At 39.4% G+C, this 17570-nt stretch overlaps 2 protein-coding genes across 4 annotated transcripts in view; both read right to left on the minus strand.

The window, feature by feature from the left end:
* Positions 1 to 17570, minus strand: part of LRGUK (leucine rich repeats and guanylate kinase domain containing) — a 131039-nt gene that overhangs the window by 4065 nt on the left and 109404 nt on the right. For 2 of the 3 annotated variants that reach the window (XM_050782438.1, XM_050782441.1), the window contains exons 17-18: positions 10567 to 10655; positions 9121 to 9246 (exon numbers count right to left, since the gene is read on the minus strand). In XM_050782438.1, the coding sequence (XP_050638395.1) occupies positions 9121 to 9246; positions 10567 to 10655 (215 nt within the window). Of the gene's footprint in view, positions 1 to 61; positions 225 to 9120; positions 9247 to 10566; positions 10656 to 17570 lie in introns of those variants that run through there. The other variant, XM_050782440.1, reaches the window with a different exon arrangement.
* LOC126949712 (40S ribosomal protein S8-like) lies at positions 1205 to 1926 on the minus strand. Its single transcript, XM_050782488.1, has one exon. It carries the CDS (start codon positions 1878 to 1880, stop codon positions 1254 to 1256), a length of 627 nt encoding a protein of 208 aa, XP_050638445.1. The 5' UTR covers positions 1881 to 1926; the 3' UTR covers positions 1205 to 1253.

Below are 17570 nucleotides of genomic sequence, written 5' to 3' on the forward strand. Positions count from 1 at the left end.
TTCAGATATGATTGGGTGCCTGAAATCCCTGCTTCTGAGCCAAAACACTTCCTACTGCCAGGTTCCTCTTCTTTGGGATTCACCTGTTTCTTCTCTCCCTGCCAGGGAGGCAGCTCTACCAGGGGAGCTCATCCTGCAAAGCCCTGGCAAGCAGCTGAACCTTGTTTACAGGCACTTCTACGCACTGTGCCTCATCCCCGCCATATTTGCTCTCATTGGAGAATCTGAAATTGATCACAGAAAATGGTTGATATTTAAGCCATTACGTTTTGGATAAATCCTGCCTTTTAACAAGGGCCAAAGTCTTAAAAGAATGCAGCTCTCATGGCAGATTTCAGGCCTAAGCAAGAAGGCAGGAGAAATTTGCTGAGTGAAATTTCCTCACTGAACATTGAAGTCATGCCATTAGTAGTCCCTGACTCAGCAACGGGGATAGCTTTGATTCCACCTGACAGAAAGATGGACACGATCCTCTCCCCTCTCCCTGACCAGTGCAGTCCCCGTCTCCCACCTTGGGACCCTAAAGATTGTTTACACTCTTAACCCTTTTCTGTCACTCATTTATCAAGTCTCATTCACAATTCTAACACTGAGGAGGTTCAGGGGATATAGCAGTGAACATGAGATCTGGACCTGCCCTGTCCAGCTTACAGACTGGGGGGTGTATCTAATCACACACGTGCTTTACAAAAACTGAGATATGAAGGAAAATGCAGATGCTATAAGATGATATATTAGGCATTCCAGGACAGCTTTCCTTGAGGAAGTGCCATTTTAGTTAAGACATGTGGGATCAATTAGCTAGAAAAGAGGGAAGGTGGGGTGGAGGTTGAAACTGGAGGGGAGGAAGGAGAACGCTCTCAGGAGAGGGACCATTGTGACATCTGAAGGGCCTCACTGGGAGACTTCTCTTCTCCAACTTAATGGTTCCAGAATGCTTCAGTCAAAGTAAACTTCAGGAATGATAGAAAGATGCTGGCTTGGAAAACTAATTGGAAAAAGGTAAGGAATAGACCTTTTTTTTTTTTTTTGGAGACAGAGTTTTGCTCTTGTTGCCCAGGCTGGAGTGCAATGGTGCATCTCAGTTCACTGCAACCTCCGCCTCCCTATTTCAAGTGATTCTCCTGCCTCAGCCTCCCAAGTAGCTGGGATTACAGGCATGCACCACCGCGCCTGGCTAATTTTGTATTTTTTTTTTTTTTTTAACAGAACAATAAACACCTTTATTACACGGGTGAAGACAAAACGAGGATTTATTTGCCTTTCCGGGCTTTGATTTTCCTAAGATAGAACTCCAACTCTTTGCCCTCTAGCACATAACCATCTGCTCGGCCACACTGTCCCGGCCTGGAAGCAATGCACGCAAGAAGCTTGCCCTGCTGGAACTGCTCCCCCAGGAGACTGCTGATTTTGGCATTCTTTTTCCTTTCATCATATTTCTTCTGAATTTTTTTAGATCTTTTTTTGTTTAAAATCTCTTCTTCTTCAGGAGTCAGCTTGGCTCCCTTCTTGCGGCCAAGGGGCAGCGCGTAGTGGGACTCGTACCACTGTCGGTACGGTGTGCTGTCGATAAGCACGATGCAATTCTTCACCAGAGTCTTGGTACGGACCAGCTCATTATTAGATGCATTGTAGACAACATCGATGATCCTTGTTTTACGAGTACAACACTCTGAGCCCCAGGAGAAATTCCCTACGTCCAGCCTCAGGGCACGGTATTTCTTGTTACCTCCCCGCACACGGACTGTGTGGATGCGGCGGGGGCCAATCTTGGTGTTGGCAGCCGGGCGCCCCAACTCATATTTCCGCTTCTTGTGGTAGGGCTTTCTCTTGCCCCCGGTTTTGCGGCGCTTGTGCCAGTTGTCCCGAGAAATGCCCATCGCTCGGCGCTGGCTGGAAAGAGCTAATTTTGTATTTTTAATAGAGATGGGGTTTCTCCATGTTGGTCAGGCTGCTCTCCAACTCCGGACCTCAGGTGATCCACCTGCCTCAGCCTCCCAAAGTGCTGGAATTACAGGCATGGACCACCACTGCCGGCCAGAAGTAGACTTTTTAAAGAGAAGGTTCGGGGATGGGAATAGGATAATCAACTACGGAAAAGGCAGGAGCGGGAAAGCATGAGGCCTGGAGTTTTATACCACTAGGGCTTGGGAAGAGGGTGCCATAACCCAAGTGACATGTGTCTCTTCTGACACAGGCCACAGGGGGCTTGTTCCCATCCATGTTTCTGGATCTCACCAGCCAATGACTCCAGGACCAGATGGTGGCTGACTGAAGTATTTATAGACTGTGCTCTTGACCTCCCCAGCTGTCTCATCGCTGGGCGCCCTTAGCCATTGGTAGAACCTTGGCAAGGAATCATGCTGAGACCAGATAAAAAGATCCCCTCATCCCCCATGCACACACAGAAAGATTTCTAGTTAACAGCAAATGTAAAAAAAAGAAAGAAAGAAAGAAAAAAAAACTGGTAAAAATGTAGGTGAACCCCTCAGACATAGAGTTGAAATGCAAATATGGGGCCCTCCCATTTTTAAAAGTTTAATAATTTTTCTTTAGAAAGCCACAGAGAATGTGAATTCTCTGTCGGAGATGCTGGCATATCTTGGGGGGCTTTAGCAAATAAGAGGTAGTTTGGGGAGAGAAAAGAAACCTCTGGTAGAAAATAATGAAGGACAAAAAAGATGTCTGAACTAATTGTGTTTCATTCATCACAGACGTGCCTGTGTCATTGGTGTTTCTCTATACATGTCTTCTTCCTCCAGTTAAGTTCTAAGCCTTGTAAACAGTGTAGCCAAGTGGCTTAGCACAAAGATTCGAGCCTTTTGGCTTTGGTTCAGACCTCAGCTCTGAGACTTGATAGCTTCAAGTCCTTTTACCGACTAATTAACTTGCCTCAGTTGTCACATTTTTAAAATAAGGAAAAAGACAGCATTTTTTTCTCGCCGCGTAGTAGTTATAAATTAGTGTGTGTGTGTGTATGTGTGTCTGTGTGTTGAGATAACATATGTCACATTCCCAGAACAGAAACTGGCATGTGGTTGAGTGTTACACAAGATCCACTAGCTTTGTAACTCTGCTTCTCATATCCCATACACATTCATACTTCAGTTCAGTTGTTTTGGATTGACTTATCTTTATCCACTGTATTAATTTTCTAAAAACAAAGTTCACTAATTGCTTCTCATTATAAAACTAAATCATATGCATTATAGACAATTTAGAAAATACAAAAAACTAGAAGGAAAAAGGAAAATCAGACATAGAAAGCCACTCTTACAGTTTGGCTCTTTTTGTTTTATGTAATTGTGCACATTTTCAGTGAATTTCAGTGAATTTTAAGTTATCAACAGTTTTCTGAACCCTGATCTTTAACCGCTGCATAACAGCCCATCAAGTATACGCTTCATGCTTTATTTAATCATTCTGTTATTTTTGGACATTCAGGTTCTTTCTAATTTTTTCTGTCATAACGAATATCTTTGTATATGATGATTTTCCACGTGTTAATTTACTAGTATCTGCTAGGATCTGAATGTTTGCATCCCCACAAATTCCTATGTTGAAATTCTCGTCCCCAAAGTGATGATATTAGGAGGCGGGGCCTTCAGGAGGTGCTTAGGTCATGAGGGTGGGGTCCTCATGGTGGGATTAGTGCCCTTATTTAAAACTCCAGAGAGCTCCCTCACCCCTTCCATTGTGTAGAGGACACATCTACACAATGCCACAAGATGGCATCTGGAAACCAGAAAGTGGGCCCTGACCAGACACTGAATCTGCCAGCACCTTGATCTTAAACTTCCAGCTTCCAGAACTGGGAGAAATAAATGTCTGTTGTCTATCAGCTACTCAGTCTATGGTATTTTATTATAGCAGCCTGAATGGTCTAAGACAGCATCAATTCCCAGAAGCAGGATAAATAGGTCAATAGTAAATATATTATTTAGGATTTTGCTATAAACTTCCTAATTGCTCCCCAAAAGATTGTGAAATTTTATCTCCCAACAAAATCTGGGCTCTCCAGCAGTATCTTTCTCTTTGCACCATTTAAAAAATAATTTTAAAAAAATCAGTTATGCTAATTAAACAAGCAAAAAGTGGCATATTATTTAAAATTGCTTTCTAATCACAAGCAAGATTAAACATTATTTTTTATATTTATTCATTAGCTCCTCCCCATACTCCTTTTGTGACCTATGTATGTCTTTTGCTCATTTATCTGTTGAGGACCATACTGTTTTTCTTACCAATTTGTCTGAACTCTTTACATATTGAATATTAACCCATTTGTTGTATTATATAAAGCTTGCTGTTTTTCTTTTAAATTTGATTTGGACCTAGACAAATTTTTTCTCATCTCTCCAAAAACTTCTCATTAACATTTTAATAAACCTGCTCTCTATATATAGTTAAAATTAAGTAAAATTATACAGAGAGGCTCTGTCTGTCACCCAGGCTGGAGTGCAGTGGCGCCATCCTGGCTCACTGCAACCTCTGCCTCCTGGGTTTCACTGATTCTCCTGCCTCAGCCCCCTCAGTAACTGGGGCTACAGGTGCGCACCACCACATCTGGCTAATTTTTATATTTTTAGTAGAGATGGGTTTTTGCCATGTTGTCCAGGCTGGTCTTGAATTCCTGACCTCAAGTGATTTGCCTACCTTGGCCTCCCAAAATGCTGGGATTACAGGCGTGAGCCATACCACCCAACCCTGACATCAATTTTAAATATATCTTTTAATAGATATGATTTCTGCTATGATACAGAAGAACTTAACTCACTTTATAACACTCCCCCTACATAGTTCTATCACTATTCTCAGTTCTTCCATCTGTCAGATCTGCATCTTTGTGTATCATATTTTAAAACTCCATTTCTTCTTTCATTAACAACAGATAATAAAATTGACCCTCCACCTCTACCTCCTAAACTTTGTCATTACAGGTCTGCTTTTCACTGTCAATGTTGATTATGTTAAGCTTTGTATTCATAATTCTGTCTTTTCATGATTTGGCCAAAGGTTGATTAAAATGTTGAAAATTAATAGGTAATTTTTCGCTGCAGAACCTAGTAGGTGGCTGTGATTATACTTTCTTTTCTGTAGTTCCAATATTATGATCCCTATCCCAGCAAAGAAGTACATTTCTAGGATCAAGTTCAAGTTGACCTCCACTTGTTCACACTCCACATTTAACTTAGATTCGTACCTGGCAACAGGAAAGGCTGATGCAATTGGGTCTATACAAGGTAAAGCCTGCCATTTAAATGAAGGCATCTACATTTACTAGAATGATATTACTACTGTGGCAGAGATTAAAAGGGTAGAAGCCAGTCTTAATGAAATGCCCCCAGGAGTTCAGGGCTCTAGTATTGAAAGACATAGTGCAATTAGCCATCATCTGGGCCTGTCCTTGAGCCGGGAGGTAAGGGAGTGGGGTAGTATAGGCATACTGAGGGTGACACAGCTAATGCGCGCCACTCACTTTGTCTGTATCATGTTTGAATGGCAAGCAGAGGCCACAGCACTGGTGCACTTGGGAATCCAAACCCAGCTCTCCTGGAAAGCCCACATGCTGCTGGGCATAGATACCTGCCTACTACTCGGACCTCAGATGTCTGTCAACTACAGCTAGGGCTACATGGCACCAACGTTCCCAGACAGAGGTGTTCTGTGATGGGCATTCTCTCTGCACCCTAAGGGTTCTGCTTAGAAGTGTCGGTTACTTGTTATCAAGTGGCAGAGAAGTCTAATTGCTTGCTCAAAGGAGGAGGTCCGTCTTACCATCTTGGGCTGAGTTCTTGGGACTGTCTTCTCTTTGTTGGACAATAGCTTTTGGAATTCTACACCAGAATGTTAGGTCCCTTTAATTTAATTTAATTTAATTATCTATTTGAGACTGGGTCTGTCACCCAGGCTGGAATGCAATGGTGCAATCATGGCTCACTGCAGCTTTGACCTCTTGTGCTCAAGCCATCCTCCCACCTCAGCCTCCTGAGTAGCTGAGACTACAGGCACACACCACCATGCCCAGCTAATTTTTTTTTTTTTTTTTTTTGTAGAAACAGGGTCTCACTATGTTGCTGAGGCTGGTCTTGAACTCCTGGGCTCAAATGATCCAATCCTTCCACCTTGGCTTCTCAAAGTACTGGGATTAGAGGTGTGAGCCACCACACCAGGCCTAGGCCCCCTTTAGATAGAGCGAAGTCTCCTAGGAGACCTTGTTTCCCAATCTCTTGCTCCCACCTAGGGTAATTGAACTTGCCCAAGAAGCACTTTCTAGAGAAGAGTAAACTGAGACCAATATTGCCAACGTCTGGCTCTTCCAGTCACCGGACAAATCTCTCCTCTATTTCCTGCATTGGGAAAGTGTCATTATTAACCCATGCATGGGATCTTCTCTTTAGATTTATTCCTAGACTGAGTCTTTTCCCCTAAATACAGCAGTAGATGCATTTATGTTTTATGGGATAGAGCTTTTTATCAAATGATAGATGCATAAAGATGTTCTTCCACCTTTTAGTGAAAAATGCAGTAACCCAAAGTGATATATAGTACATACAATAGTAGGTTATATTTATAACATATAAATTAAATACATACATAGCATATAACCATGTAGCATGTTAAAGGAAACACAGAAAGAATTGACAAGAAAAACTTCACTGGATTTTTAATACAGGTTGTATTAGTTTGCTCCGGCTGCCATAACAAGGTACCATGAACTGAGTGACTTAAACAACGGAAATTGATTGTCTCACAGTTATGGAGGCCTAAAGTCCAAAATCAAGGTGTCAGCAGGGTGGATTCCTTCCAGGGTCTATGAGGGAGAATTGTTCCGGGCCTCTCTCATCACTTCTGGTGGTTTGCTGGCAAGCTTTGGTGCTCCTTGGCTTCTGCCCATCACCCCAATCTGAGTCTTCATCACAAGGTATTCTCCCTATGCATGTGCCTGTGTCCAAATTTCTCCTTTTCACAAGGACAGCCTTATTGGCTTAGGAGCCCACCCTACTCCAATATGACCTCATCTTAAGGTCACATTCTGAGATCCTGGGGGCCAGGACTCCAACATATGAAATTGGGGGTATGGGGGACAGCTCAAACCATAACACATACGTTTTGGGAAAGAATATGTCTGCATTTAAGACACACACCAAAAAAGTCATCACAGAGCAAGTTCTGTCTTTCAACAATTACTTTTCCTTTGCATCAAAGTATTAAATGAATGCTCATTGAAAGTCAGAAGAAAGAAAGTGGTGGAGTTAAAAGACACATGCATGACCACAGGTGAAGTATCAGACTTGAGCCACAGGCCTGACCCCTTTTACCACAGGAAGAGATGATGTGTAAACCTACTGCAGCCCATTAGGCCACTTTGTTTTCTCTTTTTTGCTGTATTCCCATCTGCCTACCTCACTGGACTAACAATTCAGAGCTCAAACAAATCCTCAGAGATCACAGTTTCAACGTGGTTACAGAAAGCTAATTAACTAATGATAATGCTAGGGTCTCTCCTCTCTAGAGAAATGTGCAGACTGAGAGGGGACCACTGAGAGGGGACAGCTATTTTTCATCATCAAATGTGTGAAAGGAAACCCCAAGTGTCAGAACAATAAAACTCAGAAATAAAGGAAATCATTGCTCATTTAAAAAGTTTTCATTCTCATTATGATATATCACCCTCATAAAATATCCCTTTGCTGTGACAGACTTCTAAAATAACTTTGTAAAGAAATACTAATGCTTCAAAAATTATAAAAAGTTCATTGTTGAAAATATGGGGTGGGGGGGGTGAACAAAAGAACAAAAACTGGCCATAATCTATTCACTAGAAGATAATAACATAATATTTTGGTGTAAATATTTTTACTTTCTCATTTATTGAATATTTCATTACATTCTTAGGGATTTTTAATAGTTTTTTAGGATACAGAAATAAAATGTATATCCCTGTGCAAATAATTTAGGCATTACAGGAAAAAAAGGATAAAGAAGAAAAATAAAATAACTGGTAATTCTAGAGAAATAGCCACTGTTAACATTTTGGTGAGCTTTCTTCCAGTCACATTGTATGTCTATTACATTGCCATGCGTTTGGACGCTCCAGAGAGACTGCCATACCCTCAGACCCCTGCTGAAGAGTTTTCCACTTGGTTCGCTGTCACTGGTCTGACCACAGAATACTGGCTAAAAGATAGGTGCCTGGCATAGGGACAGGCAATCTATAGACCAGCCAGCAACCTATGAGGGCCCTGGCTAGAGGTCTCTACCCAAGAGAAGCACCCTGTAGTAGACGGCGATTGACCCAACCAGCCAGATCTTTGTGTAAATTTGTTTTCAAGACCTACAGCGAGATGGTCAGTTGCAGCGGCAGGAGCAACTGAAGGAGAAACAAAATGTAGTAGAACGTTTGCAAAAGCACAGCACTACACTCAGCGATGGAGGCTCTGTTGTGGTCTGTATGGGGCCCTCAGCCTAAACATGTTCAGCTTTTGAGCCACACTGTGACATATTGAACACTGAGACCCTGAAATGACCTTTTATATATTGGACTTCCATTGGTAAACATTTTGAAATACAGCGTCATACTAATCAAAATAGTTGGTTGCAAATACAGACACTCTTTGGCCAAGATGAATATTAAAAAGGGAATTATTGGAAGGCTATGGGGTACTTTATGAAATTAATGGAAACTAGAGAACCAGGCTTTAAAATGAGGCAGGAACAAAGGTAAGCTTGGAGCCAAGAACACAGCTGAATCACAGTACAGGAAGAGATTAGCAGAACATCACTGCCTGCCTTACCACAATGGATGTCTGTGCTCTTCCTCTGAAATCTCGGTTCTTCTGCTACTGGTGACTTGAATAACCTCTAACTGCCCCTCTGTCTTTGTATCACTCCCTCAAGATTCAAAGTCCCAGATAAAAGCTTCCAATGGTATGAACCTAGGTTATATGTCTGGGCCCTCCATAGAGGGGCAGGGTCTACTCCCTTCACATTCTACAGCAGGAGTTAGGACCCTGCTTCCCAGTTTTAGGATTTCTCTGAAGCCTAGAGATGAGTACCATGATTTTAACTAACCAGCAGAAAATAGCCAATTCCATCCAACGAAACACCTCAACTCACCTCTTTTCAGGATATGGTCCAAATGGAGGTTTAAAATAGTCTTCACAAAGATCAAAACTTTTCCGTAGTTCTTCTAAATTTGTATAATAGTGTAGACCACTGGTGAGAGGTACTGGTACTGGACCCCTGGAATCGGAAATTAAAAAAAAAAAAAACCCAAAGGATTTTGTTATGATTACAAGTGTATACACATGTATACCTAAATTTCCCAGATAAATGCAAATGCCAATGAGATCTATGTGGAATAATGTAATGTATTCACTCAGAAACATTCACATCAGAGCTTGTCTAAGTCATTGGCATCATTACATTCTAATTTGAAGGTTAAGTAAATATTCATTGCTGTGAATATTCCATAGCCATTAAAGTACTAATATAGGCAAATTATCTTCCTGGAGATTCATATGTACTCTATTATAAATCCTAGTCCATTTGTTATGCAAGGGTTGGCAATATATCAACTGCTACAAAAGTTAAAAATAGGTGTTTTCCAACTCTATTTGTAATCTAATGCTTTGAAATGGTATCCAAGTAAAATATTTCTAAAAATTCTACCATTATACGTTCAACTAAACTCTAGTATAAAATATCCTTTTTCATCTACTCATATGTGCTGTATGCAAGTCTGTTCCCTCGGACTGATTTGAAAGAAAAAGAATCATTAGCCATTTTTCGTGAATAAACCCTGCTGTTCTTCAGACTTGCTGGAGTTGCTATGTGCAAAGCAGCCCAGTTGCATATAAATGCAGGCAAATTCAAAGCATCTATCTGCCTTTGTGACGACCCATTTGGAACTCATATTTAAAATTGCATAGTTTCTCTGTCCAGGCTGTTTGAACAGGCCTGGCATTCCGCTGGGCAGTGGTCACCTAGGCCCAGCTTCAGCTGCTCTGGGAGACAGTGTCTCATTCCTGGCCACCACCCTCGCAAACCCCCCATACAAATTTGCATATATCACACAGCCTGTGTTTTGAATCCGACTATCCAAAGATAGCCTACCAACATCAAAAAAATTAATCACTCTGTTTTGACATGGCAGCAAACAAGTGAACAAAAATGTATTTATATTGATTAAAGATTCTCAATAGATAACTTAAAATTACAAACAATAAAAAGAACCGAAACAAGCACACAAGGGAAAGGATAGATGGTAGTTAAAGGTGGTGAAGCCACAACTCCAGATTAATCACCCGTCTTCTTCTTGCAAAGAAATATTATTTGCAATCTTCAAAAAATCATCAGTTTCTAGTAGCTATGAGCATATTGTGCCTTTTAATAATGTATACAAATGAAAAGGAAATACAACTTCTAGAACTGGGTGTACTGCTGAATCACTGGGTCCATTTGAGGACAGAGGTTTCTGTTTATGTTCATGATTTAGGATTCATTTGATATATTTGGACACTAGGAAATCAATCTAAAGTTGCTCATGTGATAAATTGCTACCTTTGAAATAGGAGTGTGTGATCAGGGCGTATCCTTCCCATTAGAGCTTGCCGGGCTGCCTCATGCTGTCTGTGTATAGAATCTCTTTCCTAGGTAGGAAATATCATTAGAGAATTATATTGATGTTAAGAATGTCAGACGATTAAAACATCTATAATAATTCTCTTTTGTACTAGAGATTGACCAATATGTGGAAAGAAAAAGGGGGAAAAAGACAGGCAGAAAAAACAATTGATATTCGCTCAGGAAAAAGAAAAGAACAAACTTTATAAATAAAACCAAAATCTTTTTTTAAAGACTGTAATATAATATATAAACTCTATTTGACATCTAAATAATAATATGGCAATTTTAATTCACATTTTATGTGTGCATTTTTATCTTTCTAATGAGATTATAAACTTCTCAAAGGTACAGACTATTATGGTCTTTTTAGTCTTCTCAGATCTCAGCACATACAATAGCTAACTGATTGAATGAACATAGCCACCGAAGTTTAATTATGATCCTGAAATAGGAAAAATTGATGGGGGCGGGGGGGTCTTTCTGTCATTATTTCACAAATATCACTGTCACTGTTTAGTAAGCATTTAATGGAGATACAGATACATAAAAGATAGTCTCTACATTCAAAAGGTTTATGGTCTGATGGCAAAAGGCAACAAAAAAGGAGGAAATGAAACCCAGATAGCGCATGTTGTTTTATAAATAACAGAGGATGTATTGATACAAAGATCGCCTGATGGAGTATGACCTATTTAGCAACTGTTCAGGTACTGGATTTCCTCCCTTAAAGCAAACCTAATACATAAAGTTCTTAACTTACAGAAAAGATAAATTAGCAAGTGATTATTTGTTTTACATAAAAGACTTACAAGGGGATTTATAATGGTATTTATTTAAACAGCAAGTACACTTAAAATACATTAATCTTGGCTTCCAGTAACTTCATCTGAAATAAGCCTTGCTGTTTTGAGTTTTATGTCATTACCAGGCTCCACTATAAATTGGCATTCACTTAAAATTTCACAGGAAATAACAGCAAACAAGCATGCAAGGGAAAGGATAGCCAATAGTTAAAGGTGGTGAAACCACAACTCCAGATCAATCGCCTGTCTTAGCCTTGGGGGCTAGCATAGTTTCAATTGTTTGTTTGCATGTCTTTAGGGGAAGTTTTTTAAAATCAATTTTTAAGAATTAAGTTGATGTGATTGTAAAAACATTTTTGCATCACAATAACTTATCTGTAGTGATGCCAAGACTGACACACCTAACATCTCTGGAAATAAGTCACATCCCAGAGAGATCAGCATCCCTTTTGTCACTGCTGTATCCCTGCACACAGCACACACACTTTACCACAAAGCAGGACCTCAATAAACCACTTTAATGTACAACAGTATACATTTGGGAGGGATAATGTAAAGAGTGAATAATGTTTATCATTTTTTTACAACCTAGATTAGAATTTGCTGTCCACTGTTCCTAGCTTGAAAAAGTCTAGGTCAAGCTTTGAAATTGTTCCTTAGAGACCAAGACACATGAGCACTAACATGGGCTCATTGAACACACTCCCAGGTGCATATTTGATTACCAAAATCATTTTACTCTTTCCCTGAGCTCTGTGTTTCTATGTAAACAAGATGAAGAGAAAATTGTGTTGGGAAAGTCGGGGGAGGATGTAATGAGAGAAGAAAGGAACAGGCCTGATTTACATTTCACCATTTAAAAACTACAGGTTTAAATAATTCCATGAATACATCTAAAAAACTTGACATGACTATAAAATAACTATATATTAACCAAGTCTGCTGTGAATTTACTTTATTTTTTGTGTTTGTTGTTATTCACTCTCCCGTGAATTTGTCATTATTTTGCTGGGAATCACTTTATAGTAGTACACCATTTACTACTGTGATTTCATTTTATACCACCCTTACTTTTTCCCTTATTGTAATATATTTTATTATAACTGAGAAGATGACAGTGGTAGTGACAGCATACTTTTTGGATCTTCTAGAATTCTCATAAAAATAAACATAGCAACTAAATAGCAAAATCAAAAATATGTCAAAAGATATACAACAAAACCAGGTGACAGAGTATCTCCTCAAACCCCAAAATGCAGGTGGGGCTTTCATAACCACAACACCTGCATGGTATCAGTATCTATGCAGGAGAAAGTCAGAGGATAGCCACAACACCTGCATGGCGTGTCTATGCAGGAGGAAACTGAAGGAAGCAGCATCGTGATTGAAAGACCTGGAAACAGGTGAATGCCAAGACAGCTGAAAAATATTCACTGAAAAGCAAAGCAGGACAATCTGGGAACCACAGCTGAAACAGAAAAGGGGTTGTTCCCACTCCAGTAGTGTTTGAGTGTAAGAAGTCATAGGAACTTCTAAAGGAGCTGGGCCAACTGTGAATTCTTGAAACTGACCACCTGGGGCTCCCTGCTAAGACAGGCTCCGCACTCAGAGAAGGTGATGGGAGTGGAATAAAAATGTATTAGAATGGAGTCAACAGAAACAAAAGAAAGAGAAGGTCTAGACCAAAGGGGTGGGGACAGAGAACAGAGCCAGGAAATCCCAGGAAGAAAGCTGCCATGTATTTTGATGCTATTTGAAGGAATTGTGCTCCCTTCCAAAAGTCTGAGAAAACTAATTTCACATAAAAATGAGCAAAAGAAAGTATCAAGTGGAATCCCACACAAAGCTACTGTGAGAGAAAAAGGAGGAGAGTAACACTCTGACAATGAAAGCTTTCATATAAAACCAGAAAAAAATATCTGCAATCTACTACTTCAGAATAAACTAAAAGACATTAAGAAAATGACACAAAACATCAGGAACAGATAAATTACAATTTTAAAAACTCATGAACTAGGTGGCAGAACTCAGGAAAGAATTAGAGAAAAAACCACCCCAGAAACAAAAACTAAACTAGAAAGAGTGAATAAACACAACAAACAATGGTTAAAAAAAAATAGAATGTGAGCAGAGTAAAAAATTTTAAATAAAAAAGAAATGAATACAGGTAAAAAAGGACTCAAGAGAAAATGATGAATATTTAAGATAAAGAAGACTCAACACACAAACAACAGTCTTCCTTGACAAAATAAACAGAACAAGGAAACAGGGTAATGATAAAAACTACAATTACAGTGTAAAGTATAAGTGTATCACACACTGTTATCCATATACAAGAACTCAGGAAATACTGTTTCTATAATCCTTTTTGTAGCTAGTAAAGAATAAGCTTAGACAACAAAAAACTAGAGCAGTGTTGACCTATGGTCTAATGATAAGTATTAAGCATGTACATACTTGAGAACTAAGGTAAAATAATTTGAAGGTAAAATGAGAGTTAAAAAGGAGAGTATTCAATGACTATGCTTTGATAGTGTAGCTATGAATCCATAAATAATGGGGGGAGAACATTTGTAAAAAACGTTCTTAACTATTTTTCGGTTTTCATAATGGGTGCTGGTGGTATTAGTATTGTTATTCTGAGACTGTTCTGTATGTAAGGTGGGATAAATCAAAGGAGTAATTTAATGGGAGATTGTATCATCTCCTGTGTCTTTCAGAATCAAGGTTCTCAGTGTGGAAGAAAGAGAAATACATAATAGAAAAAAAACTTAAGTAAAAATCTTGAAAGTCGTGAATTTTAATTAGAAATATTAACTGAATTCATGAAATATTTTATCTCTCTACCTAAAAGACATAGAAACGACAACCACCTCAATAGTAATGAACATCCCTGGTAACAACAATGTGTTCTTGCACTACCATTTCTCACTTAAAGAAACCAAGATTTCTCGAAGAAAAGACTGATTCCAGGTCTGGGATAGGGAAAGTACAAGAAAGCATGGATTATCTTGTCATAACAGACAGTAAGACAGCTATGAGACTCCACAGGGCATGTTAATGGACACAGATGTCAACTTGAACAGGCTTCCATTAGCCAAAGGTAAGATAATATGAATTTCAATAAGGATAAAAAATGTGGTGGGTGGTATCCTTCAAATATGCTTAAATGAAGATCATAATGATCATAAATGATAATTTAAAATTAATTGGTCACCTTCAGAGAATAAATGGGAGCCAATTCATTATCTTGAAAAAAGCATTAGCTGGGCATAGTGGCTCACACCTGTAATCCCAGCACTTTGGGAGGCCAAGGTGGGCACATCACAAGGTCAGGAGTTCGAGACCAGCCTGGCCAATATGGTGAAACCTCGTCTTTACTAAAAATACAAAAATTAGCCGGGCATGGTGGCAGGCACCTGTAGTTCCAGCTACTCAGGAGGCTGAGGCAGGAAAATCACTTGAAGCCGGGAGGTGGAGGTTGCAGTGAGCCCAGATCGTGCCACTGCACTCCAGCCTGGGCAACAGAGTGAGAGACTGTCTCAAAAAAAAAAAAAAAAAGAAAAAAGCATTTAGCCTGCTGATCCTATAAGAACTGATGAGAGATGAAAGAAGTATCTCTTCATAGTATTATTCCAGATAATAAAAGAAAATGAAATGATAGAATTACAAAATCATCAGTTTTCAATCCTCAACATATTACTTGAACTAGGTATTGAACAACAGCTAATATAATAACCATAAGTGTAAGAAATTTCGTCGGCTAGCTTCTTTTGAATTTCTGCCTTCAAATCCTCTTAGTGTTAAATTCTTCCTGTCACTGAAAGAAAACAGTACCTGATAAACTATTCAGAAAAGAAGCTTGTTTTTACTTTTCAGAGCTAGATATCTGTATGGCGCTATAGGCGCATACGGGTGTAGGAAACTTCTGCTGGAAGAACATCACAAAAAGAGAAAAACAGATGTTATTTACCCTTTAATGAAAAATAAATACCACTATTTACTGCCTTGCTAAAGGAACAGATCCTGAGTCTGAACAAACTTCTGGATCCAGCTGCCAATTGCAGGAAATTCAGGGGCAGAAGATCATGATGAATGGCACCATAAGCATGCAACTGGCAAAACCCAAAGTGTGGGAGATGCTACAGTCTAAACAGAGTCCTTTAACAGGAACTTGTAAAGAAAAGAAAAGGCTGGGTGGAGAACCTGTAGATTAAAAGATACTGTAAATATATATTATTTATTTTAAAATAGACAAGACTAAACTAGAATCTAAGGATGCACACTTGTGCAATAAAACCAAAAGTAATATAAGGAATTAGTTAGTACAGAGTCAGAATGATGATTTCCTTTGGAGGGAGTGTAGGATGGGGCTCATGGGAGGGCTTCTGGAGTGACTGGAAAAGTTCCATGTCCCAACTTGGGGAGTGGTGACAAGGAGATTTGCCTTATAATAATCTATATATTTATTTTACTTGTTTTTTAATTTTATAATTTAAGAAAGGGTAAGAAAATATATTGTATTATGATAACACAGAACTTAAATAAAATATGAGGTAGAAGATTGGGACTTGAGGAAGAATTAAAATATCACTGTGCTTCTTACCTATTAATATCTTACTAAAAATGTGGTATCTTATTATGCAGATAACATTTGTTCTAGCATTGCCTTGATTTAGCAAATAAATATAATATTGACACTTACTGAGCACTTAATATATTCCAGGAAATTAACATCAACTAACCTAGGACTTGATTACTATTATCTCTACAGATAAGAAAACTGAGACTCAGAGAAGACATGTGACTTGCCCAAGTGACAGTGCTCTAAACTATACTTCCCCCTATTCCTTCACGCATTCAACAAGTATTACCTGAGCACTACTGTGTGCCTACCATTGTATAAAATAATCAATACATCAGGGAGTAACAATGAATTCTGCCTTTGGAGGATTTATAGTCTAACAGGGGGAGACCAATGACAAGCATAATAGATAATCAAATAGCCTAATACATTAGAGGGTGATATGAATTTTCCAAAAAAGAAGTAGAGCAGGGAAAAGGGGCTAGGGAGGGCCAAGGAAGGACACAGAGTAGGGGATACAGGTTGCAGCATAAATTAGGCTTTCAGGGCAGACAGCATAGAGGTGGTAAAATGTGAGTTAATAGTTGAAGGAGGAAAGGGAGTCAGCCATGTGGCCATCTGGGGAAAGAGTGTTCCGGAAAGAAGAAACAGTGCAATGGCTATAAGGCAGGAGTGCTGGTGGGTTAGAGGTACAATCACTTGCCAGTGTCAGTGGAGCTGAGGTAGGAAGAGGAGTAGTAGGAATGAGATCAGAGACACCAAGGGAACAAGATCATGCAGGACTTTGCAGGAAACTGAGACACTGAGCAACATGGAAGCAATTGCAGGTGTTTGAGAAGAGGGGGCTCATGATTGGACTTAGGTTTGCAATTGATCATTCTGTCTTCTGTGTTTGCAAATAGCCTATAGGGGCAGGGGTAGAACCAAAGAGATCACTTAAGAGGTGGCTGCTGTGGTCTAGGTGACAAATAATGGAAGGGTAGATCAGGACAGTGGGCAGATTCTGGATTCCAGAATAATTTGAAGGTAGGGCCAGTAGAAGTTTTTAACAGATTGGATATTGGGTTGGGAGGGAAAGGAGTACAACGTTTTTGGCCTGATAACTGCAAATATAGAGTTTGCATCAAATAAGATGAAGATTTAGGGCAACAATCAGTATTTCGGGTTTGAAAGAAGTGAGTGTAGATAGGAAAATAGTGGAAGGGAAAGGAAGAAAAGGAAAAAGGAGAGAAGGGAAGGGAAAAGAAAGAAAGGGAAGGACAAAGAACTGAGCCCTGAGATACTCCAATATCAAGAAATTGGAAAGAAAAAGAGAAAGGAGACCGAAAAGGAACAAGAGAAGCAGACGGGGAAACACAAATTTAATTAAATGGCTCAGACAATAAATCTATTCTTAGAAGAACAAATTTATCATGAGAAGGAACATGATGCTAATTTTAGGAGGACTAGAGTTACAGTAAGATAGTCATTCTATAATCAATTCCCTGCCCACCTGTACCAAAACAGAGATATAGACCAATGGAACAGAACAGAGTCCTCAGAAATAATAC

The sequence above is a fragment of the Macaca thibetana genome, chromosome 3 (assembly GCF_024542745.1).
Source record: "Macaca thibetana thibetana isolate TM-01 chromosome 3, ASM2454274v1, whole genome shotgun sequence".
NCBI classification, from domain to species: Eukaryota; Metazoa; Chordata; class Mammalia; order Primates; family Cercopithecidae; genus Macaca; species Macaca thibetana.